This window comes from Hippoglossus stenolepis, chromosome 22 (assembly GCF_022539355.2).
Source record: "Hippoglossus stenolepis isolate QCI-W04-F060 chromosome 22, HSTE1.2, whole genome shotgun sequence".
Lineage (NCBI taxonomy): Eukaryota > Metazoa > Chordata > Actinopteri > Pleuronectiformes > Pleuronectidae > Hippoglossus > Hippoglossus stenolepis.
The window spans coordinates 2,295,770-2,322,332 of NC_061504.1; the positions used below are offsets into that span (position 1 = coordinate 2,295,770).

At 42.5% G+C, this 26,563-nt stretch overlaps 1 protein-coding gene across 1 annotated transcript in view; it reads right to left on the reverse strand.

Annotated features, from left to right (window-relative positions):
• large1 (LARGE xylosyl- and glucuronyltransferase 1) overlaps positions 1 to 23,831 on the reverse strand; it is a 121,456-nt gene extending 97,625 nt beyond the window's left edge. The window contains exons 1-2 of the mRNA XM_035147071.2: positions 23,157 to 23,831; positions 600 to 786 (exon numbers count right to left, since the gene is read on the reverse strand). Coding sequence (XP_035002962.1) covers positions 600 to 705 — 106 coding nt within the window. The 5' untranslated portion in view covers positions 706 to 786; positions 23,157 to 23,831. The remainder of the gene's footprint in view (positions 1 to 599; positions 787 to 23,156) is intronic.
• Positions 23,832 to 26,563: the final 2,732 nt, after the last annotated feature.

Consider the following 26,563-nt stretch of genomic DNA (forward strand, 5'->3'; position numbering starts at 1 on the left):
TTTCGGATTTAGCCTGATAATATCTGACAATGGAAAATTTTACTTACACTCTGAGTGCCCCCCCACCTTTCTTCATAAGAATCAAGAATCACACACATGACACACGCACACACTACACGATAACACATTATGCCTTTTTTTTAACAATAAGGATGCATTTAAATCATCTGTTCACCAGAGGCAGTAACACACATGTGCATCGGTAATGCTGGCATTAAATAACACTGAGTTTCACCAGTGTAATGCACTTGTGAGTGAGCAACTGTGCACGGCAAGTGGTGGATACAGGACGACCAGAGACTTACATACAAGCCGTGCACACACAGCAGACATGCAGACCAACATAAGGTGGAAGGAGTTCAGTGACCATACAGTGGCATGTGGAGTTAGCTGATACTGAAGACTGAGTGGAAATAGGAACGAGCCATCTGTTAGTTTTTAGAGGCATTTGATGACTGGTAATTATAAATGTCATGTATTAATGGATTTTTCTTGTGTGCTGGAAATCTTAACATAATGCAGAGGACAATGAGCTGCTGTCGTGTTGACTGTCATGGTGCGGATTGTGTCGTTCCCTCAGCTAACACACTCACACGTACCTTGAAAGCTCCCAACGGACAGGTAAAGCCAGGTGAGTGTTGGGATGAAGACCAGGGCAAGGGAGGCCGCCAGGAACTTCCTGCGCCCGCGACACATTACCAGCATCCTCTGGACCAAAGCAAATGGAAAGAGAGGTGAAGTGACCTCTATGTGGGTAGCAGCTGTTGTCCAGGCTGATTCATGGCACTGGGAGAGAAGGCAGAGGAGGGAAAGCTGGGTTAGAGGAGTAGACGGTCACATCCTCTACAGACGCAATTACAGCTCAGCACTAAGCGAAACACATCCGAAGCACCAGAGCCAAAAGACACACTGAATTATTCACCCAAGATTCTGGAGGACTGTTAATTATCATTCATTCTCTATGGTTAAAGAAAGTGACATATGGGCGACCCTATGGCCAAACGGTTAGGGCACATACGCCTTGAGCAGCAGGTCCCTGGATTGATTCTCAGGGGGCTTGACCATTTACTGAATCTCACTCCCCCTACTCTCTTACCCACTTTTCTCTCCTACACTGTCACAATTTAATCTAAAAAGAAGCAGGTTTACAAAGGGTCAGAGTTGACACACAAAGGCAATCCTGAATAAAAACATTTTAATATGTTTGTTTGTTTTTTTGCGTGGACAGGGTACGATACAATCCTGCAATTGTTCACATGGTGTTCTCCGAAAGGACAGATGGCAGCGTGAGACCATGGAGAGCAAAATAATTTATATAGTTATAACTGCAAAGGCACTCAGTAGAGTTCATGCCTGCACCAAGGCCCAACAGTCCCTGTTTGAAACCACATTTACATTCACTAGTTCGAATCTGCACCAAAAATGCCCAATCTCCAAAATTTTACAGAAAGAGACAAAAAAATCCTGGATCCGCCCCCTGATCTGGAACCACACCAACATTTAATGGGTTCTTCCTTGGGCCGCCACAAAATTCATGGAAATGGTTCAGTAGGTTCTGTGTAATCCTGCTAACAAACAAACAGACTTTAAAAATTTTCTCAAATCTATTATGATTATGAGAAAGAAAATGTTGGATATGCACACCAAATGTGGTCAAAGTGTATGGGTAAGATAATACCAATACTGTTCTGTTTTATCGTGTCACTATGTCAGATCAAATTTAGTGGAGACAATCTGCAATAGATAGAGGATATGCATAATTTGATCATAAGATGATCTGGAGCTTTTCAAAGATATGTAGTGTACTGCTTCAAGTGGTTATTATGACTGGGGCTAAACTACAGAGTGCTTTTGAATAGGCTGTCAATTTACCAAAAACCAATCGTTATCTGCCCCCCCCAAAAACAAACTATATAATTAATAAAATCAATAGTGATGTGATTATATGGATTATGTTGACACTCTCCACATCTATGCACTTAGGCTTGTGTGGTAAAAAACTCTGATTATAGCCTTTACAGAATCCGGGCTGCCACCTTCCGGGTCGCTTCCGGGTGGCCACTGCATCCAGGCACATTACTCAGGTGTCAGTCAACAAGACATTCTGCTCCATCTTTATAAAAAACCTGCTGAATTCATATTTATGTTCCTGGATGAACATGGGGCGTTGCTTCTTTTGCAACGATGAAGTTAAAACACAGCGTTGCATCATAATCTGTGGGAAGTTCTCTCCTGTCTGAAGGAATGTGTGTGTGTGTCTGCCAAAAATTATCACATATTATTTAGTTATTAGTCGTTTTTTCAATGTGTCTAAATACAGGTCTCATAAACTCTTGCAAATCAAAGTAACACTAAGTCAACTTCAGTTCTGTTCGTGGCCTAATAACTTCTGATTAGTGATGGTGTTTATTGTTAACGTGTAAAGTGAGTGTCAGCGGGGGAGGAGGGGGGGGCATGAGCCAGGGTAATACAGCACGGTAAAAGGATACCGGATTCATAATGTGCGTCTACGCTAATCCTCTAGTCCTGTTGCAACTTTCACATTTGCACCTCCCGGGGTTTCAGCTGCAGATTGATTTCTTTTGCTAAAATTGGATCGATAAAAAATGGATATACGCATTAATAAGATAAAAAAACAACCGGGACAAAATCAATGGGATTCTAAACCACCCTGATTACACAAACCCAATGTGGGGTTAGACGTGACCATTCAGTTGAGTGTCTCCATGGAGCCCGCTTATCAAGCTCTATAAATAAATGATGTCGAATTTAGATTAGGCACTCATAAAATCATAACTACAATCACGGAGCAGTTGAACCGTTTTTTTAACCTACCAACCAAGTCTGAAGAGATATTCATCTCGTTATTAAATGTTGCATATAATATCAGGGAGTCACACATCAATCCAACCCGATGACCTAAACCGATTCGTCAATTTCTGTGGCGCGGGGGGGCAGGGCGCAGAGTGCAGAAGTCTCATTAGATCATATTAGCTGAAATCCTCTTTCCGTTTTTTCGACCACATTCGTCCAATTACCCGGCCGACCTCAGACGTTACCCAAACAGCAGGGATGAAACATAATACCTCCGGCTGGCACTGCGGAGGCTGGCGCATACACAAGCCGGGATGCCAATTATCATAGTGTCACTCTTCCACAGCTTACTGAATCTCAGAGATATTGTATTGTTGCCTGGGCTGTGTGGGGAGCACCGAGTGAGACGGGGTTAAATGAGGCTAGAGGAGATTAAACAAGGGGTTTGACAGCCACTGCTTTGAAATGTTGTGAATCGTTTCAGCTGCTCCTTAGCCTTTGACCCCCGTGTGATATTAGCTTTTACTGGACGCTCGGGATCTAAATTGCAAATACCACACTTAAGACATTTATTACCACATCCAAGGGAGGTGTGGGACGGCAGAGAAGGCAGCTGCAGTCATGGAGGGACGCAGGGAGAAAAGGCATTAGGTTACTGCCAGAGACGTTTTCCTGCTTTAGGTAGTTTTCTGTATTACTGGGTCTTTATGTCTCCATGTAGTACTCGGCCATGCTTCTGGGCACAGTTTACACTCAAATGTCATTTACTGTGTACAATACTTCAGTGAAGTCTGTGCCATATAAGTATATTTGGGTTTATATGGGCCCTGCAGAGGACAGCCTACAGAGCTGGGTGGCATTACACAGAGTTAGCTTGTATTGCTTCATCTCTCGCTTCCTCGATACTTTGAGCACCAATAAAACTGCCTCTGCTTTAAGACTTTTGGTTTCTACTGAAAACGTCTTCAAGCACTTCACTGGCATTTTCCATCCCAGCTGCATGAGGGAAGACGCAGGAGCTGAGCTTGAAGTGGAGCAGCAGACCGAAAGACATTTTCGGGCTTTGTAGCCAAGGTGTGACTTGGTGCCATTAGCGGCCGAAGCTTTACAAAAGTGTAGCACGTCAGGAAACAGACAGCGGTATATCAAAGCTCCATCACAGCCCTCTATTCAGAACACCTCAAACGCTACACTTGGTTTTACAGTGAGGAAACAGGTTTAACCAGCTATTGCGAAAATTGACCGGCTGAAATAAAACACTGGAGTATATGACCAATCAGGCATGTTCAAAAAAAGTTTTTTTGTACTTTCATTTAACCAACCCCGAAGGACGGAGTTATTCTTGGGGGTAAAATGATTCCTTGGAACATAATTTAGACCCTGGTCCCTGCAGTGGAAATGCACAAAGTTCCTGGGGAAAGTTCCAGCAGTGGAACCAGCTTATGTAATTCGTCCTCTAATCACTCCTCAAAATAACCAGGCCACTCCCCCAGTCACTGAATCGCAGCCTTCAAACTCTGTGGCAGGACCATGAGGCTCCTATCACTGCTTGTACCATGACAGAGCCAATCCTTGTAAAACTCACACACATGTATAATATGAAGGGCGGGAATTGAATCCTATCTTTCCCTCATCTTCCCCGGTACACAACATAACATGATTATCCATAGGCTGGCTTCCTATCTATGGTGACTGCTAGAGATGTCAATAACAAGCCTTCCCTCATGGCTCATCGGGAAGTTGAGAGAAACGTAATTTTATCTCCACAACTCAATATTAAATTGCCGTGTGTTGACACTAAAAGTGATGAGCAATGATTACAGAGCAATGTTTTATCGGTTGAAAAAGGCCGTGGGGAGAAACGCTGAGAGCGTCTGATTGAATCATCTGCTGTGAAGGAAGGCACTGCAGTGGAGCCGGGAAATGGTCAAAGATGGCAGATTTACACAGGTTCCAAATATGGAGAGCTGTGGCAGAATTGTTGTTGAGAAATAGTCACAGAAGAGTGATGGACAAAGGCACCTCATTCCACAATGAGGCCACATTTCAATTTAACTCGAGGTCCATTCAAAGTTACAATCACGAAGAGCGTTCCTCTGGACTTTTACTTTCAACCAAAGAAATAGTCCCGATCCAAACAGACCACACTGTGTTGGGTGGATTATGTGGGATATTGTGGAGAGAATGCTCGCATGCAAAGCGAGAATCCATCATTTTTTTTCCCAATTAGCCATTTAATTGACAAGCAACGTCTAGAGGCCGCATGAGTAATGACTCCTTGCAAAAATTAGGTTGGGGGTGATTGGGTCCAAAAAAATAATAATACTAATATGATTGACCTCTGTTTCTTGTTCTACTCATTCCCAAGAGTTAATATTGGTTTATTCTAATAGTGGCTATGATTACTCACTAATATTAACCAAGTATTGAAACAAACCATTCTTTTTTTTCTCTATCAGATGCCTTAACCCATATAACCAAACTTTAAATTAAGCTGTGTTGAAAGTACATCTTTATTCCTGTTCAGGTAAATGCTATTTTCTCATGTTTGTATTTGCCCTCAGCTTTAAGTTTCCCCACCTGCTGGTTTAACTCCACCACCACTACCCGAGTCTAGACTGGGGGATCCTGTCCCGCCTGTTACGTGAGCCTACTGATCTGATGCTGAAGGGAGATGCTTCACTTCGATGGAGCCACATCCCGAGAGCCTTTCTCTGTTGCAACCTGAATACATTTTGTTGGACGTGTGCAGCTGATCTCCCCTTACCGGAGCAGATTAGAAAAACTGCCATGCAAATCATTTTCTGGAAGAGTGATTTCTAATAGTTTTGAAAAGCACCGACAAACATGATTTGTGGCTGGGACACAAGATTAGGAAACATTAACATGGTCTATAAGCACTGAGAATTGATGTAAATAACACATTTGGCTTCATTGTATTGAGATAGAGAAATAGAGAGATCTCAATGCCTGATTAACATGTGAGCAAATCTTCACTGGTGTCATCAGGCTTTCCCCAACAGAAGAATGGGTTGCACCATATTCATCAGGTATCTTTTCATGTTCTTTGGCTTAATTTCATTTTGCATTTCCAAGAAACATTACAAGTCTAAGACATGACCAGGAGAGAATGGACAAACCAAAGGCAGGACCCAAGAGTAAGACTAAGGACATGAAATGAATTCATAATAAAAATACATGTGTCATAATAACAATATACTAAGCATTAGTCAGTCTGCTGCCTGTCATATCACAATTTTTATGTTTCAAAAATATAGGAAGTCTAGTTGTTGTACATGCTCAAAGAAGGTCCCACTTTGCACTCAACGTTCAACCAGCTTGGGCGGTGCTCCCTGGTTTAAAATGTTTATTTAGCTTTAATTTATTTCTTCAGAAGTTTTGAAGCAATTTGGAAACAGATATACAACCAAATGGGATTAGAATAGGGAGAACTGAAGGGTCAGATTGTTAAAAACTGGAAAGATTGAGTAGAAGATTATTTGAGTTTGAGGTGACACAGGACGATGCTGCTCAATAACTAAATCTAATAATAATATTATAATAATAAACTGTATTTATATAACACCTTTCCAAAACAAGGTTTACAAGGTGCTTTACATGATAAAAAACAACAGGAATCATGCAGATCAAGTTCAATCCCAAGAACAGTATCAATAGAGGAGTATAACAAGCAGAACATATTGAGAAAGCTAAATAAAGAAATACATAAATAAAACATTAGGAGAGGATCACAGGAAGGCTAGTCTATAAAGGTGCGTTTTAAGAAGAGCCTCGAACAAGGTTGTTTTCAGGCAGGTTGTTCCAAAGTCTGGGGGCACGAATGGCAAATGCTCTGTCAATAAGAGATGATAAGAGAGGATTTAAAGGACAACCCTGTCAGTATCGAAAGGCCTTTTTCTGGATCTAAGGATATTGCAGATTCTGGCACGGAGATCGTGGACGGATGGTAGATCACAAATAAGAAAAAAAGGTGTGCTTACTTTTAATGAATCCATTTTAGCGAAAGGAAATAGTTGTCGGTAGAACAGTTTGGAACGCGTCGGACAAGCATTTCAGCAATCTTAAAATCCACATTTAACAAGCTGATTGCTGGGTAAGGACAACTTCATTGGATGGCTGTCCAGCCCTGCACATTCACCGCTTGATGTAATAGCAACAGGCAGATCAGTAGTTATTGGATTCTCCAACTTTTCCACTCCACCAGTGTAATCCGGAGGGATTTCAGGCATGGTGAAAAAGGTTGCCATGGTCCCCCCCCATGTCAGGAGTTGGTTTTAGATGTGTATAAGGAAGCACAGCAGTCTTTACATTTATCCTCTATTCTTTGGGGTCTATTCTATATCAGAAGATGTTGGAACTTGGGGGGGGATTAGGTGAAATGAAATGGTGCGACGTGATTGGTGGGCCAGTAATCTGCCAGTTTTGTCACCCTGCTCATGATTACTTATGGATTTAGAGATTAGTTCAGCAGCATGGCCTCCAGTCAACGTGTTGAATTCTGATTGTGGAGAGGCGTCTTCTCCACTCACCTGAAGTTGATGGAGTGGTATTAAGATTATCGATCCAAGCAATAATCTTTGTTCGTTCAGTTCAGTTTTCTCCTTTTCTCATGACTGAACTGAGAGATTATCTCCCCCTCTATTATAAGATTCCTGTCCGATATGACTTAAGAACATCAATTTGTCAACAAAAATTTAATTTGAAAGTAAACCTGTTTTATATTCTATATAGTAGTGATAATCCAGCTCACAGAATGTAGGCTGTGGGTATATATCTGCCAATTGGCTTAGTGTGCTTTTCATTGTCCTCTTTCCTAGAAGGAAACACCAACTTCCCAGTTGCAACAGATGCTGATGTTCGCAGGGTTTGATGATGTTTTTTTGTGGGGGTTTGTCTTTACAGGGACATGCAAGCAAAACAAGTGTTATGCATTGTGAGACTAGATCTAGAAGTCAGCCTGATCCTCACAAAGATATAAATACACACACACACACACAATAATAACCTAAATCGATTAGGTTCAGGACACCAACTTAAAAACCAAGTACTGAAGAAATGCGTATTCCCTTCATCACTAGTTCTTGTCTATCAGTTCGTAGACCTGATACTTTGAAAAACCACGTATAATTTGTTCATATTATGCATGAGGAAGAGAAGGATTCCTTCGGTGCAAGAAATCATCTCTGCCGCAGAAAACTGTGACACTTCCTGATAACACTTTATTAAACCTGTCACTTGTGGTTTGATCCCAGATTGCCCTTAACACTCAGTCACAGGGGCACCTCATAACTTCCCCGTGCCCTCCAACATCCACCTCGTCCAGACAAAAAGGAGAGAACGAAGCCAACCTTACATTAGCTTTAAGAGCTGAGCAGAAGTGACAAAAAAAAAAAGGCCCATAGAGTGTGACTGAGTGTACGTATACAGCCACACGGCAGGGTAGGAGTGCACAGATGAAGAGCTGCTTCTGTTCAGTGGAGACCAGCTAAGAGGCCCTTTCTTTGTCTCGCTCGCGATAATCAAGAGTGGCCATAGGTCAAAACAATCCAAATTATCCTGACAGGAGTACATAATGTACTGTGAACTAAATGGTTTCGGCCTCACCCACAGAGAGGGGGGAAATGTATTGATTGTGCACCGGGAATTAGTTGCCTTCCATTTCATTATGTTACCTTGGCTATATACACTCATTAGTATTCTGTTAAAGCAAAGGGCGACGTGTGCACTGCCCTGCAAAGGAGCGTCTACCCTATGTATGTCACAGGAGCTTATAAAGGTCTCACAAATCCTCAGCAGTGATGTGTAATACACAACCAGTACCCATGGTACCTTTTTCAGGTTCTTTACTCTCTTTGTAGGTGTAACACTTGCATTTTCTTTTATGTTGTTGTTGTTGTTGTTGTTGTTGTCTTCATTAGTGCAGTGCTTGCACAGAGTGTATACTGTGCTATTTTGCTGTATAAAATTTGCATACTATTAGTTTCATACTAACGTTTCACGAAAAAACTCTCACATACACTTTAAGCGTAATGAATAGTGGCTCATCGTTCATTCCACATCATCAAACTGCAGCAAGTCAAGTGATGTCTGCATCAGTCAATGCTTTCAAGTCACCATGTCCTGAGTGGTCCTGTTGTCCATGTTTATACACAGTAATCTGATTTATGTCATTTGAAAGGAAACCAGATATAGGATCCTACTTCAAGGAAACATGACATGGCTTACCACAAACTGATCTTAAAAGAATAAGTTCATAGGATCATTAAGAATTTATTACAACTGTTATTTTAAGATGGACAAAGCTAATTGCAGCGACCTGTGATCCACTAGAAACGAGTCGGACCGAGCCACACAATCCAATCTTCTTTTTTAGAAAGCACGTTTATAATGTTAGATGCAGAAAAACCTGTTGTCACGTTCAAAGGTTTGCTCCTCGTTCGCCAAATACCACAGGTCAGATGTCAAGAGAGGAGAAAGAAAAGGAGGAAGAAAGACCAAATGAAAGAAAGCCAGTGTGCTGCAGATTTCATTGAGACCATTAATGATGATCAACAATGAGCCTCATCTGTAAAGTTAGTCTCTATTGAATTTGTGTCCTTTTGTTAACCTGAATTAAGTGAAAGTGGCTAGTTTCGTCGTATTTCAAGATTTGTAGCAAATATACAGGCTACATTCTGAAAGCTCTCATTTTAGCTTGTGCAAAAAAAAAACATTTTCCTCTAAGCTTAACAAGTGTACTGCGGTTTTGTTGAACAATTACCTGAACTTCCCCTTGTTCACTGCGCTTGCCCTGGACCTCTGTACTCTGCAGTCCACTCTGTGTGCACGTAATAATAGGTGCTGAGCCCTCCATCAAATGGGCAGAGACAAGGACAGAGAAGAGAGAGTGACCACAGGTGACATCAAAACTCTCAGACATTTTTTTTCTCTTTTCATTCAGCAAAGGAGCTGCAACGAAAATAACAAAAACATAACTGTTGTGATGATAGGAAAACCCTTAAATCTCTCTTCTGCCGGGTTTATCTCTACCTTTCACAGTTCCATTTGGAATATGCACACCTTCTGGAGACCGCCAATCTATTCTCCAAGCGCGCACTCAGAAACAAATTGTTTGTGGCCAGTTTGGACTCGGTGTAACTTCTGTGTCTGCCTTAAATCTCAGAAAAATGTTTTCCCTTTAATCGCTGCACCAGGGTAGAACCTCACTCCCAGCCGTTACAGGCAGCTCTCTCAGTTGAGTGGTTGGTTTTCACTCAGCGGCTGACAACATCTCCCAGCTACTCTCGGAGCCTCCTCTTATACGAAGCAGCACTGCACAGATACAACAGCTTGAAGATGAACTAGTGTTTAGTTGGGAGGGACACGGACCTTTAGTGGCCCAGATGAAGCAATTAATCATGGCCAACTCTGAGCTGCAGGCGAAGCAAGAGAAAAAAGAACACATCCCACTGAAACATTCATCTTCATGGTGATTTTTTTTCCCCCTTCGGCATCTCTCTCTGGCTGCAAGTTTTTTGTTGTTGTCAAAAGCCAAGTAGCACCATTAGTCCAGGGAAAGTTACAACTCCAACACTTTTATAATGTTGATCGGCTGTAAAACACTAACAGGTAAGGACAAATTCAGCTATAAAAAAAACAAAGTGTAGCACAAAGTCCTTACATAATAAACAGATAGGTCTCTTTGGTGGCATGTATGAATCACCATTTCTAAAAATGATTACGGCTGAAAACCATGTTTCTCTGAATCAGTTCAATTCATTGGGTCGATCCTTTGCGCAATCATGAGTCATATTCTGTACGTGGTGGTTTTCTAGACCACACACCACAAGGAGTACCAGGGTTTTTAACTAGGAAATGGAGTAGCAAGCCAGAAGGTAATATGAGCCAGCGAGGGGGGGGGGGATACGAAGACATGAACCCCAGGAGACAGAATTTGGCTGCAAGAGCCCAGATTTGGTGTCTCTGGCACATTCCAATGCCACAATTCCTTCATACACAATGCTCTTAATTATTGCATATTTTAATGAGTTTTTCTACCTGGTTGTTAACCTGTAGTGAATTATTTAAAATGAAAAATGGGAAAAGGAAATGAGAAAATTATGAATGAACTTTCAATTTGACGAAATACAAAATCCAGCTAGTGATTAAGTTTGCAATTGGCATTTTAATTTTTAACCGCACAGAAACTGTGTCGTTACTTCACCTGGTTCATTGTGTCCGTCAGAATTTGTCTGTGTGTGTGTGTGTGTGTGTGTGTGTGTGTGTGTGTGTGTGTGTTTGCGCACGCAGCCTCTCCCAGGAGGAGACAGAGAATCAGAGAAAATAGATACGGCCGATTATACAATTCAAACAGGAAATTAGAATTAGAATCACAATAAGGCTGAATAACATAACCAACAGAAATTAAATGAGTACTTGGCTATTTGGCAGACAGCTGCTTGTGGGAAGCACAAGACTAACGTAAGGTATAGGACTAGGAAGAGAAACATGGTCATCAATGCCTCCAAGTGAAAGATTAAACCTTAAACATTAAACCCTCCATGTGGAATGTTACTCTTGCAGCCTTGGCCTCGTCTTCTTACTTCAGTTACAACATTTCCCCTCAGTCTTCTTCACTAAGATGAGAGGGAGTCTGTCTCTTGACACGATTCTTGAAGCCCTATTTTTGCTTTACTTCAACCAACCATCGCTGACCATGAGCTCTTCATGCTGATGCAACTCATTAACGGCTCTAAACTGTCTCTTTCACTATTCCCACTGGGCGCTGGAGGGCTTACTTTTTCCCCAAAGAGCGCATGTGCTCCTTAGTTAAAAAATTCAGGAGTACATTAAGAACTTTAAAAGCGCAGAGAAAAGGCAAAGCTCACTTTTGCCCTCGGCAGTTCATGTTAAATAGTTTCTGTTCTTTGGGCCTTGATCCAGATCTAAGTCCTTTATTATCAGGCATCTATCTCCTGATACCAAACACTTTAATTTATGTTAAAGGAAACATATTATGCCCATATTGGGGTTAATAATTCTAATTTGGGTTCGTAATTGAAAAAGGTTTACTGTGCTCTGATGTTCAGAAAACACATGCATTTCCTCATACTGCTTCCAACGTGTGTAGGGAATGTCAGCCTCCATCCTGGCTTTACCTGGCTGTCAGGGAGTTTGCTATACCAGCTGTCAGGTGCAGGTGTACATGTGGTGCAGAGGTATCGGCCGGACTACTGACAAGGTGTTTCACTTCAAGAGAGGGGGTTTTCTGTGGAGGAGAGGAGCTCCCTGTGTTGCAGACTTTGGCCTGGTTAACGCTTGACCTTTTACATGTAACACGAAAACCTTTAACACACTAGACGAAAGGGAAAGCATACTATTTCTCCTTTAAAATGTTCGACTACACCGCCTGTGTATTGGATTCATTGGAATGACACCGCTGTGGACATCTTAATCTCCATTTTGGTGTTGTTACAGAGTGGAGGTTCTCTCACAAACTATCTTTGGCTGTGCAGAGACGAGGCGAACCAACAGTTTGTTTCTTTCAGCGATGACAGTGACGCTCAGAGTCAGAGAAACATGAGAAAGTGCAGCTGAATGGTTTCCACACTATTATGTAAATGTTTATTAAAATTTGTATTTACGGAGACAACATTGGTGCAGTTTAGTGACTGTGTCGTAGTCATTGGTGTGTTATTAATCTTTTTGTTATTTGCACACGTCCATAAATACATTTTACAGTTTGATGACATCTATGCACATCATATGGATGAAGGACTTTGACATTATCAGAGAGCGAGAGAGAGAGAAAAATACATTCTCCCACACTGACTTGTACAGGAAAACCCCCTCACATAGAGTAATGTCTCAATTTACCACCACTGACAGTTAAACAGTTAGAAAAACATGTTAGCCTTTCAATGTGGTCCTATGACAACTTAATAGAAACTTCGATTAATAATAATATTTCATCATAAATAATAACCCAGCTGAGACTAGGGAGGTGTTTTGACAGGACAAAACTCCTGTGTCAACCAGTACTGTGAGCCAAACAGACAGCGGGAACACGCCACTGTGATAGTAACAAAGAGGTTTAAAAGGTTTAAATAGTGGAACAATATCAGAAACACTCTGGAGGCCTACAGCTGGGTGTCAGCTGAGCGAGGTGGATTTCTCTCGACAACCCAGTGGGTCAATATCAAGCCTCCTCTGTAAAGATCAATGGCACATGCCTTTGGCAGTGACAACCTTCAGGGCAAAGTGACGGGGCCTCTGTAGGAGACTCATGAGACACAGAGGAAATGTTTCATATGTCACATGTTGCTACGTGTCTCTGATACATCTGCTGACATGAGCTCTGTCAGGGGGCACAACGGTAACAACCAGCATATCTACAATATCTACACTAAAATATCTACCTAGAGACACAAGCAGCTGATTAATTGTGTCTGGTAAACAGAAGCTGAGTCACGGTGTAAATAACCAGCAGTCACACGTGTACAACGTCAACAGTTTGGAGCCGCGATGATGTCCTAGCTTGTAGCTAAAATCTGATTCTAATTACGCAGAGAAATAGCACAGGAAAAGAAGGAAGGCTCAATGTTAAATGAATCAAAGCCAATCAATGGGAAATAATGAATAACCACTTGCATCTTCAGTGGATGATGATCAGCAAGCCACCGAATCATTCTTTGTTTAGTCAACTGTTGTGATTGGGGATGCCACCATGTGGAAATTCTCCCGCCAGCTAATAAACTTGTGACAGCACCGGTGTTGCCGCTTACGCCGAGGATTAGGAGTAAAGAAGTGGGTTTGACTTTGTTTGTGCAGCCTTTACTCTTGTGGTGCATTTAAAGATGTGTTTCACAATGATTACCCAAACGGAGCAGCATTGCCCAGAGAATTAATTCAACCCATGGTGGTAACGGCGTGCACGCGCACCAAAGGGTCACTCCCACACACACAACAGATCTCGAGTGACAGGTAGACAGACTGAGGGCCCGGTCACATACATGTGGGAATGTTTCAGCAGCGAACCTTTGCCATCCGTTCACTTCCAACCTGTGATAGTGAGGGGGCGAATAACATGCTTGCTCCCTGTGGCAAGGCAAATTGCCACGTGGCTTCACATGGAGTTCAACTCTGGTGAACTTTCACCGGCGATATTTGCTTTGCATTCGTGTATGAGTGACCAGGCCCTAGAGAGTAAAAGATTAATTCTGGATAATAAAAAACTCCATGGACCAAAGCACAAATACGCAGTGAATCATGGTTGTGCAAGGACGGGGGGGTAGTGAGAGAGAGAGAGTGAGCGAGCGCAGAGCAAATAGAGCTGCAAACAGCGCTGCGCCCATCAAGTTGGAGATCCCTTGTTATTAAGAGAAGTGTGAAAAGTGTTTTAGTTCATTATGAAACTGTGGCAGGACAAATTAGAATATGGCGGGCCGCCACAGTCTAGATAATTACTGGGAACAGTGCAGTGGCAGCCTGCCATGGTCTGACTTGTCCCAACACAGTTTTATATTGATACAATAATGCAATTTTATATCCACAAACTAATACAACATAAAAGACCTATAGATTGGTGTTATATTTTGTGCCATAGCTTCGTGGTAGAGCTCAATTGTCTTCGCCCCACTCTCTCACGTGTCATCGACTGGACACTGGCAGCAACAGGAGCAATCCCTCTGTGTTGGTGGCCTGGTGGGCCGTCAGAAGTTCAGTTTACTGGGACCCAATGTCCCCAGACAAAGCTGCTCACTGACAGAGGGAGAAAAAAAATGCTCATCTCGAAGAATCTCAGTTGAGCGTGGGGTCTCCAAATGATGATTCAAATGTTGCGTTTCCATACAGTATTATTATTCTAGGCTGGGAGCAGAAAGTGATAGCAGCTGCATAATTTATCGCGCTGTTCAGACTATTGAGTTGGGACTTTAATTTTTATTTGCTGACAAGTACATAAAGTTTTGCTGGAGATGAATGATTCAATCCACAGAAGTGTTGTGACAAAGAGGAAGCGATGCAGCTGATATTTTTCAGATCACTGATTTTCAGAGGGAAAACACTTTCTCCGGTCGGTTGTATAATCGACCAACTGTTACTTAACGGTTCTCTTGTTAACACAGAGGCTGTCCGATGAGCAGCACATCAGCAGAGCTAACTATGTCTCTGTAGTTCGCCTTATGAAGCTTTATGTGACTGTAACAACATTCAAATCAGACACGTATAACAGGTCCGACCTACAGAGACTGCTGCTGTGACCTGTATGTACAAGTGACACGAGTCTGACATTTAAAATGGGCAGCATTTTAGTGACAGCGGGAGGAGAGGCAGAGGAAAGGAGACACCGCACAGAAGCCAATGGTAGATAATTAAGATTATACTGTAAGTGGAAAAAACAAGAGGGGCATGTGTCATTTAAAAATAGACACAGATGTGCATCATTAGAAGCCCACAGTGCAGGGCCTGCGCTCACCACCGGCTGATTGACAGCCTTGCTCCTGCATGAGACGTAAACATGTGGGTAGTAACCAGCCATGAAAACAGCCTGGTAAGCCAGCCGCTGAGTTCCTCCCACAGGAACGCACGCCCACTGCAGAGTGAGGCCGGAGAGCGAGGAGCTGTTCCACTCAGTGTGAATGTCAGGGGTCATTTCGGCAGCATCTCTTCAGGGCAGTGGATGGCCGCCCCCATTACTGCTACACAATGCACAACAATCACAGCGTTACATTTCACTGGCTTTCTCCTGACAAAGTGGGCTCTTCCCAGCACACATTTGTCTGTGTTTGAGCATGTGTAACTGAAGTTTGGTTTATATGTCAATTGTGCAGCGATTGACAAAGTGGAAGATATCTACATGCCAACCAGCTTCCTGATAAATACACGCCGGTGAGCTGCGGCACACCCATCGTTGACATCCATCCATTTTGTTTCATTGACTCAGTTTTGACTGACACTTCGTACCCTACACAATATTTGTAGTAGAAATAACGCTTTCACTTTGCACCAAAATCAGGCAAAAACATATCAGACAACTTCTCATAAAAAAAGTCACGTCTTTGCTAAAGTTTTGCTGCTTTCTCTGTACACAAGTCAAGTATGGACTGATATTGAGTGGGAGTGTGTATGTATATATTGATTTCAAGAGAAACAACTCCTCCTCGATCCTTTGAGAGATGGAAATACATGATCATAAATTCCGTCAATTCCTTCTCAAGATTCAAGACTCAAGAAGACTTACTGTATTGTCGTTCCAAAACACGAGGTACATGAGAGGGAAGGAAACTAAATACTGAGGTCCCGGTAAAGCAGCAATGAAACAGAACACTAGCATCTTAAAAACTAAGCAGAAGCAGCAGATAAATACAATAAAATGGAACAATAGAATCTCAGACTAAAGAAGGATAAAAACAATACTAATTAAAAAGTGCAAATGAGTATTGATAAATACGAGGATAATTATTCAAGTTTTATTGCACATGAAAGATTCTGGTGTGTGGGTGGTGTCTTGTTCTTCACCATCAGTGTCTGAGATACTCTGAACCACAGCACACAGCAGCATGTACCAGTAAATGCCAGTAAGAACATCCCATAGAGACAACGCTTCACCACAGACCAACTTATCCCCTCCATGCAGAGGACATGTCTTGCAACATACCACAAAGGGATGTCACTACAGCTGGTGAGTAACTCTGCATACCGTGTACTGTTTTGCCTCACAGCTTTTTCGTCTTTTCACAGTAGTTGGACAAACGGATGAACGGCGGGACAGATGAACGGCGGGACAGATGAACGGCCAACCTGAAAACATCGTACCTGCAGAATCAACTGTCGGCCGACGCAGAGGCAAAATCCCGGAGAGCTGTTTAAATTGTTTCTCCTTTTTATATTTTCTGTGCCAAGTTTCATGACCTAGAAAAAAATACCTATGAACATAATTTGCATTTCTGACCCACTTCATTTCACTTTTTAACTCCCACGTGATATCTGGAGCAGATGACAGGTAATCCAAGGGATCGCAGACTCAAAGCTATGAGGTGTGAAGGAAACTGGGGCTCTTCCTCTATTTATGATGTGAACTGCTGAGTGTGTGCACAGGTCCTTATTGTACCACCTGCAGCCACCACACTGTGCTGGATGCACTCCCAGAACTGCTACTCCAGTCAAATACTGCTCACAGGTTGTGGCTTTACTTCAGGGTCCAAGCATGTTACATGAAGTCACGTATATTTATAGTTTTGTTAAAAAAAAAAGGGACAGAGCGAGCCTTAACCTTTACCCAGTTGGCCAACAGGTCCAATTAAAAGAACAGCTACATTACAAATTTAGTTTTTGAGCATTACTTACACTTTCCAACCATTTACAAGTTATAATTTTATTTAGCCTCAATATGATTAAAGCTATTACATTTTAACTGTGAGCATGGAGGAAAACCATTATCTTAAGTGGGACCTGTAAATCTATGGTCTTGACCTTTTTTTTTTTGTTATGATTTGGCTCTTAAAATTGAACTGAACTGAAAACCTTTTATTATAATTCATTCCTCATTTTGCCATGGATTTTTTTTGTGTAAAAGCACTTTGTAACCTTGTTAAGATAAGTTATTATCATTATTATTATTTTAAAATAAAAGAGGACAAGCAGCACAACGAAACAAACGCAAATTTCTCTAAAGCCAGAGAACGTTGAACTGTTTAATTTAACTAATAATCAATACCCTTCTTTAAACACAGACGTGTTGAACTTCCTCTCATGTGTTGGCTCACTTCCGCCCTGTTCCCTACAACGCATCAGGGAACCTCGTACCAAACCCTGGCAAGGTTCCAAAAGGTTTTTTGCATTTCAGAACAGGGCAAGATACAGCTTTCTTAAGATTTAGGACTGTGGATCCCATGGCAAATGATTTGTCATCTAAATGAGAATGGAGGACACTGATCTTTTGCCTGATGATATTGAAATAAAAATCAATTACCCGGAATGAATTCTGTGATAATTAATTACCTAAATGTTTCTGATGCAAACAGCCCTCATTTCTGGGACCATTGAAGCTTCTATACCTAAACAAACAGGGTCTTGGCAGGCCACTCTAAAGATGCGAAATGCAATGATTAGTGTCACATCAGGGGATAATCCCGTATGTGAGAACCAACGTCTGTACTTTGCCTAATTTGATCAAATTGGAACACAGCGGTGTTAGTAATTTTCCCGAATGGCCACACTTGGAAGGTGGGGTGAAAAGTTTGCGGTCACAGAGAAGGGCGAGACGTGATAATTGTACAAATGGGAGCTCCAACGCACATTTCCAGGCAGCCTGTGGCACTCATTCATTCGCTCACACGAAGTGATGGGAGCTCGAAAGAGAAAATCAAACCGTTGCCTACCTCCACATCTCCGCAGCCACTGCCTGGGGGCATGAATGTCACACTGTCGATTTCTGAAGCTGCAGACTATTTTCATTATCCATTTTTTCCTAATTATTTCTTCACAAGTAACAGGTTAATTATTCAGAAATGCCCTGAGTAAAAGATGTCCCCGAGTAAAAGAGGGCTCCTGCACATTCCATCCAACATTTTGGACTTAAAATGAACTCACATAATCAATTAATTGGCTGATTTATTCATTGTTTCAGCTCAGCATTAATCCATTTTCTGTTGATTGCTGAATTAATGTTTGTTTAAAGTTTAATTTGTTTCAGGCTTAAACACAACAACGGAATGCGATGACTGTTTACTCCGGGCTCGTCAGCAAGTGGGCAGCACAAGTCGGTTAATTCAAATCAGACTGCGTCACAATCTGTAACACTTCATATAGTACAGCTCTGAGCATGGAAATGGAATAATGAATAAATCCATGCTTCCTAATGACAAATCTACCCTGGTAACGGCAGCAGCATCAGAGGAACTCCGAGCCCTAATAAAAGGAAATGTTGTGTCCTAATTCATTGTTGTCCAGGGTTCCCTTCGGTTCAGTGAAATGCTTTGATAGTCCACATGCAGGAGCAGTAATATGACACGGTGGTGTTTTCCCTCCTCGGTTCAGTGAGGAGACAAATCCAGAGACGGAGCGATTCAGCCACCCGCTGTCCGACAATGACTACATTCAACATGTCACAGCGGCGGGCAGCGTGACTCCTGGATCTCACTTGACGGTCTCCGGATCAAAAACGCACCTCCCAATCAGCATCGTCAAACAGACAGCAGTCCATTTCAGAGTGTGAACGGATCTCCGGCGGAGGGGGGGGCATTAAACTCCCCGAATATCTACAGTGATTACATCGTGATAAGTGCATCACCTAGAATGGGACTGCCGGGCCTGAATGGGGTAAATCAATGAGGCATTGGACAGAGCAGGCTTGTTTTGCTGTCCCCCCCCACAGTAAGTCAGCCTCCATGCTCATTAATGAAGACAAACTGACATAATACTGATATACTATGTATCCACTCAGATGGAGATGTTGATTGTCGATAAGACTGTTTAGAGATTATCGACTCATTATGGCCAAGTGTCAAAATCTATTGTGACGGATGAGCTGCTCTGAACCTAAGCTGAAGGTTGAGCATAGCGTTGTGAATATGCTGCTACATTTGATGTTGATTCAAGCTGTTCAGTCATAGTCAGAACTCAAAATTCTAATTTCACCAAGACTTGGGTCTGTATAACTAAAAACATTTGAGATGCAGCAATGGGATCATAGATGTTTCTTTAAAGTTAAAATGTAAAGGATTTGGTGATAGCAATTCAATTTGATCCAAAACAGCAAATATTAAATATTTATAGTTTCATAAATATGACTATTTTCTGACAATTTAATGACTAAATCAAATATCACTTTAATTAATCACTTATTTTACAAAAGTTACCGTTTAAAAAAAGCATCATTGTTAAATTATCTTAAAATTGAATCCTACTCTGGTATGGTCTGGTCAATATGCGATTTACATTTTGAGACATAAGGTAAGGCCGGTGCATTTTTCTCCAGGGGGCACCTAAACCAAACTCCAATATATACATACACCAAAAGTCAAGAAAACATGTATCAGGGCCCTTGCACTATTTTGCCAAAACATTGTCTTTGATAGAGAAGAGAATTTAAATTAACCTATTAATTAGCATTGAGTGAGTAACTGTTGGAGCTATTTACTGTTGTCTTTAGTAAAACAGTCACTCTTCCTGAGGAAATTGCAAGACCTTTTCAAATAATAATAATAATTTACTTCACACACACACACACACACACACACACACACACACACACACACACACACACACACACACACACACACACACACACACACACACACACACACACACACACACTATTTTGTTGTTAATATCCTGTTCATTTCCAATTATCATTGTTATTACCATTGTTGTTCTTACTATTATTATTGGTGGGTTTGTTTATTAGTTTGTTTGTTGTACAATGTTATGGCCATGTCTGCCAATAAGGTTTCATTGACTTGGACATAAAACTTGTTTTCCACCACATGACTATTACATCACGCAAAATTCCAGTGCTCACTTATCCTTTACTTTACTTCACGACCACACAAGAATGTTCTGATTTGCCACGGCGGGCAGGAGGATTAAACCCAAGCTACCTAGCAGAAGTGCCAAGGTAACGTTAGTGTCCAAAAAAGCTAGCCAGCAACGCTTGTGAGCTAAATTTAGCATCTGGGCACTGCGTGCAACAGGCAGATCTGTGTTTCTCCCAAGTAACGGTGGTGTTTTCTCTAAAACGACAGGGTAGCCTAAAGTATACACAAAACATCACTGTGTCTGACTGCTACTCACTGCTTCTTTCTTAAATTGTCAGTAATTTGATTGTGTAAAGAAACTACACTGTTGAATGCTTCACACACTGCAACTGATATGGAGAGGCATAACTTCGGCATCACAGGCTCATTGCAGTTCCATAGCTGAGCACTGGTTTGTAAGACTGGGAATTGTGTGGCGCTGTGTCGTACTCTGCCAACATGAATACTTAACATTGAGCGTAGAAGAAATCAACACCCATCGGTGTTACACTATCGAAAACGTAAAACTGGCAGTTACTTAGGACTTAAGTTTTAAAGACGTTTTTGTGGTAGGACACTGTGCATAATAATTTTCCTTTCAGCCTTAAATGCACCGCCTGCAAATTCAATACTTTACAGTAAATTTTTTGTCAATTTATTAAATAATAATAATATAATGGTGCTTAACAGTATATTTAAATAGCTGTAATGTAATGTTTGTATTTGCTGAGCTCAATTAACATTTGATTTGGGTTTGTGGTGAATCATCAACATGTATATTGACAGTAAAGAGGACCATGATGCCAGCTGATCAGGGCCGAGCTTCTCTCAAATAAACTTATTTTCAATGACTTAACTGTGACCCTAGCCTTCGACTCAGCTCAAGGTCAACAACTCACTCCAGTGCGATTTATCAAGTATTTCCAGCTACAGATGTATTACGACACCACTGCATGCCCTGGTGCGAGTGTCTCCTTCTGCTGCCACCTGTTGGGAGGCGCTGTGGGGAACAGGGAACATTTTTCCCAATAACCTGACTGTCAAGAAAAGTAGATGTGGAATATTATGTTCGGCGAGAGCAACAAACACACTACTATTTTCAGTTGACAAGCCTGTGTGTTTCTAGTTTGTAGAGACAAGCATCACTACAGCTGGACATGACAAAAATATTGAAACAATCACTGAAGCACAAAAATACTTTTTTTTCAATGTCCTACAATGAAACAAACAAATACACACCAACCAGCCATTGTTGTATGTCGGACCACTGTGTGTTTGCAAGCCCTACTGGAGGTGACAACTTGTTTGAGCGAGTTGTTTTGGCTAAAACCTGCTGCGAGCAGCATTGTCATCATCAGCATCCTCATCACTACCATCTGACATCAAATGCCTTGCCAAAGAGAGGCAGTTCAGTTGGTGTATTGAATGTTCAAATTTTAATTACGGCCCGCAAAGGATGTTATAAAAGCTGGAATGGGCCTTAATAGGAAAATGGTTCCCCAGACATCCTAAGTCTTGTATGGAGGAGAGGGAATGTGCATGTACAAGGGTCAGGTTAGAAATACCTGACCAATCAGTAACTATAGACAAGGGAGAACATTTTAAATCCACGTTTTATAGCATGTTATAATCAACTCACTACCTTTATGATATTAAACATGTCATTTATATACAAGTCATTTCAAAATTACTTTTCAGTAATAATATCTATGATTTTTCTCATGTGGGGAGTGGTAGGGCAGCGTCCTATCTCCCCCTATCATTCTTCCATCACTTAAATTAATCAATAATTATGACTGATTAAATCACCATTACTGAACTCTGGTGTAGTTTGTAGTGTTGAAGTATTTTGTTTGCCTCAGTTCTAGTACCTTGGTGCAGTATAAGAAAGCAGCCATTATAAAGTAATGAAACCTAACCAGGTCGATGTTATTTTTTTAGGTTTTTGGGTTGTTGTTTTTTCCCCTTGTTTTTCAGACAAACTGAATCGATGCTGGCCTTTCAGAGGACACTGCCGAACGGGCTGTTAAGATGTTGATTCAATAGGAAAAAAACGATGGAAGTTTTTAATAAGCTTGTATTAAATTAACTTATCTTACAACACGAGTTTGTTTGGTCTTGGCAACATATAAATTGTGGTCACAAGGACATTTGTAAACAATTTTAGAATGTTAGGATATATTACATAGAATTCCTAATCTGCAGAATTAGTTGCTAAAAGGGGTGTAAAAGCAGGTGTAAGCTCCCCCATGTGTCATTATTAATATCCCCTGTGTTACTACTGTCTGTGTACAACTGTTGCCTCTCAGCTCCCTCCACCGTTGTGTGCGGCTGCCGAGACGAAGTGGACAGGGACGAGCATTAGCATACTTATCAAAGACATCAAAGACCGCTTGTCCACATTTCGCCAACACGGGGAGACGAACTGCGTCAGCGGGGGTGGGGGGACGGGACTCTGAGGGTTTGACCGAGTCCCGCTGCTCATCCTCTGCCCCTCCGTTAGCCACTGAGGTTTATGGGGGATTAAAAGGACCGTTATCCCCCTGGTTTCTGCAGGATGGGAGATAAAGCCTCATTCTGCTGCATTACTGCCTGCGCTCTGACTCATGTACACGCACACACACACACACACACACACGTATATATATATATATATGGAGATCGAAGCACAAGGACTTTCTAAGGTTACCACAAGTGAACAGACACAACACAGAGCGGTGCCCGAAACACAGCCGGGGACGGGCGGTCGGAAGCGGCCACAGTGGGACTGGTTAGGTGAGGTCGCTCCGGCTGCTCAGACGCGAGTATCTGCGGCTTCCACTTTACCTGATGCGGGGGGTGTGGGGGGGGGGGCTTCAAAACTGCTGCCGGTCCGATGCTCCGGTCAAAATAAATCCGCGCTCGCGCAACCCAGGAGCGGCTCTTTCACGCGGACACCAGCTGCGTGCGGCTCGGTCGTGTAAGCGGCTCCTCATGCGCAAAACCAGACGGAGCTCCGCCGCGGACTTCTTCCGTGGAGTTGGAGCGCTGTCTGGTTGTTTACGAGCCCCGGCAGTTAGCGGCGGCTACCGGCAGCAACAAGCCGGGCCCCGGCGCGTCTCCTCCGGGCGGCTTGGAAACACTCAAATCCCTCGATGTGTTGTGTGGCTGCGTCGCCACGGAGCAGATCCAGCGGGTCAAGCAAGGCAGGCGACACGCAGCCCGGGGAGGGGAGTGGGGAGGGGGGGGACACACACACACACAGAGGCCTCGGCGGCAGGAGCACGGACACTCGGTCTGTGCTGCCACTGACGCTCGGCTACTCAAAACGCGTTAGGAGCGCGCAGGGGGTGAAAGTGTGCATCGCCTCCGCGGTGGTTTTCCTCCATCAGCCCGGGTCCTGCCTGTGTCTGAGAGCTCGGCCTCAACACAGCAGCTCTTTCTTCCTGACAAGCGGCCAATCACGGCGCGGCGCTCAGGGGCGGTGGGAGGGAGGAGAACGAGGAGCGGATCGTTCACCGGTCCGGAGCCTGGAGCGGACTCACCGGGCGGACCGGGCGTCCGAGCGCACCGAGGGCCGCTCCGAGGGTCCGGGGAGAGCCGCCAACACGCCTTCCGTTAAATACACCCCAAGGATCGGCGCCCTGTGTGCACAACATCCCCCGAAATGTCAGAGGTATTAAGAGTGGACAGGGTCATTACCCAAGAGATTAGGCACAGATGCAGGAGTCGCCCCCGAAGCCATTCGTTTCAGTTTAATATTAATCAATAAATCAAATTACCACAAAAGGCTCCACACAGTGAACTCCGGGGCCTCTGGGGCCACAGAGTTTGGCTGCTGGCCACTGCGCTCAGCTGGATGAGTGCTGGTCCCAAGCAGTTTGAAGGTTAAGGGGAAACTGTGGCTGCATGAAATGAATCTATCTCAAGATGCGGAGATGGGTGTTGGAGAATGTTTGTAAATCATACACAACACACTAAACACACTGTTGACATTATGAGTGTTGTTTTTTATTGTGAGGACACTGGTTCTTACACGTTATTTTCATGTAATAAATGTAACTTTTTGAAATAATATAAGAATCAAATCTAGGGGTAAAAAATAAAATGTAATTTTTTTTGTATATCTCAAAAAATAACTAATAAAATTGGACATAAATATGAGAAATTCACAGGTCATATTATTCAGATCTTCACCTCAACAGTTTCATGTTAATCATATTTTTGTACATTTATTCTCGACAATGTTGTTATTACATGAATCCCTGAGTGTATTAAATCAAAAAATCTGAATTGCAGGTACATTGTTTAATCAAACATTAATTAGAGTGAACATAAAGTTGTGTCAATGCTATTTTGAAGAAGTGAGATCGTAAGATTGCTTTTTGTATATTTACCCACAAAATAAATTGAGCATTACATAAACTGTGAAACTGATGTTTTTTTCTCTAAATCTGAAAGGATTGTCAGGAAAGACATTGAGCATCTTCCAATAGTGCATTTTATGTTGTTTCTCACTTTGGCACAGCAAACTTTTCACAAATGTATATTTACTGTGGCTGTGAAGATGTCATCAAATACCATATATGCGCTGTAATGCATGCACATCTTTTTTCCAGCATCCATCCCAGATGCTGCGACTGCCAAAAAAAATCTGTAAATTGTAAATTGATGCTACAACTGCGAGTGGAATTTTTCAAAAAGTACTGAAACTCAATGTGTTATTATTAATAAAACAATCTTTTAGGGCAGAGCGTTTGTCAATAGTGTGTGATGTGAGTCTGATGTGAAGTGTTCAGATAAGTATGGTAGATTTCCGTCAAACAAATTAGTATCATAACTCAGGCCGAGACATTTTGAACGTTTCAGCTGACTCTAATGTACACTATTACCCATAAACCCTGCATTCGTGGGCTAAATGTCACGGCATGACAGAAGAGGCAAGTCCATGGGTGAGTCAAAGGATCGCAGCTTGCTCAGAAATGTCTGTAGTAGCACCGGCAACCAGCTCAAGGAGCGTGCACACTGTCTCGGTGTGTGGAGACCTTCAAATTAAAATTTAAACTCCTCATTGCACCTGATCTTTTAGTTATTACCCAATTATTCCATTTCAGGCTTTTACAATTCTGCCACCAGCGGGTCTGTCTCCGTCTCAATTAATCAGTTCTACCCAGTACTATAGAGTCTGTACAGTGTATAGTTGGGGCTTGTCCTTCCGACGAGGTTACTATAAACTTTCTGGAAAACTTTCACACTGTAACATAGTTTATTTGCTCCCTCAAGCACATGAGCATCCAGGCAGTGCGCCCCCTGTCTCCCTCTCCCCTTTTCTCTCCCCTTCCTGTCCTTTCTTTTCATCTCTCTCTCTCCCCTGTAGTTTGGTGCTTTTTCATCTCCCTCCTCTCTCCTTCTGTTCTCTGTTAGTCTGCCTTTCGGAGCTGCACAGTCTGGAGTCTGACGGTAAGCCTCCTACTGGCCCCATGTTCCGGCTCAACCCCCACTGCTGCTGTTTCTTCTTCTTATTCTCATGATTTGTTAGAGATGCACAACTTTTCTACCTTCCTCTTTTGTGTCATGTATGTTCCCTATTTGCTGTGTGTGAGTGTGTGTGTGTGTGTGTGTGAGAGCGAGAGAGAGAGAGATCCAGTTCCCCGGAGCACCAGACCTGCATCCGCTAATCAGTTACTCACCATCAGCAGCAGTATATAAAGGCTCAGTCACTCCATCCGGACTTTGTCAGATCATCCAGTCCCTCTGTGTGGTAATTCTGCAGCAATCCCCCCCCCACCAAATCTGTTCTTCTAAATTCATAACATTTTTTATTTTAGTTTTCATTTGACCTTTTAGCAAAAGTAAAATGCAGGCATACACAAAGTTGGGCAACCTTTAAAACATTTCACCTTAAAAAACAAGGTAAAGCAAATTTGGTAGTAGGCTGAAATTAAAAACAGGCCTAACATTGGCAGCCCTAACTGTCTATATGGAAATGTAATGTGCCTTACAACTTTACAACATTTGAACCATAAGGCAAACAAGTTGAATGGATTATATTAGTGGTCACTGTGCATTCTCCCTGCCCTTTGAATAGCATTTTGTTATCCATAGAGTGAATATGAGGCATGGGCAGTGTGGAGGCTACAGCAGGGACTTGGTTGTGCTTTGACGCCTTACATGAGGCGCTTAGGGAAAGGCCTCCCACCCCTGATGCCATCTGCTCGGTGCCCTATGGCCAGACTGCAAGTGAAGCCTTGTCC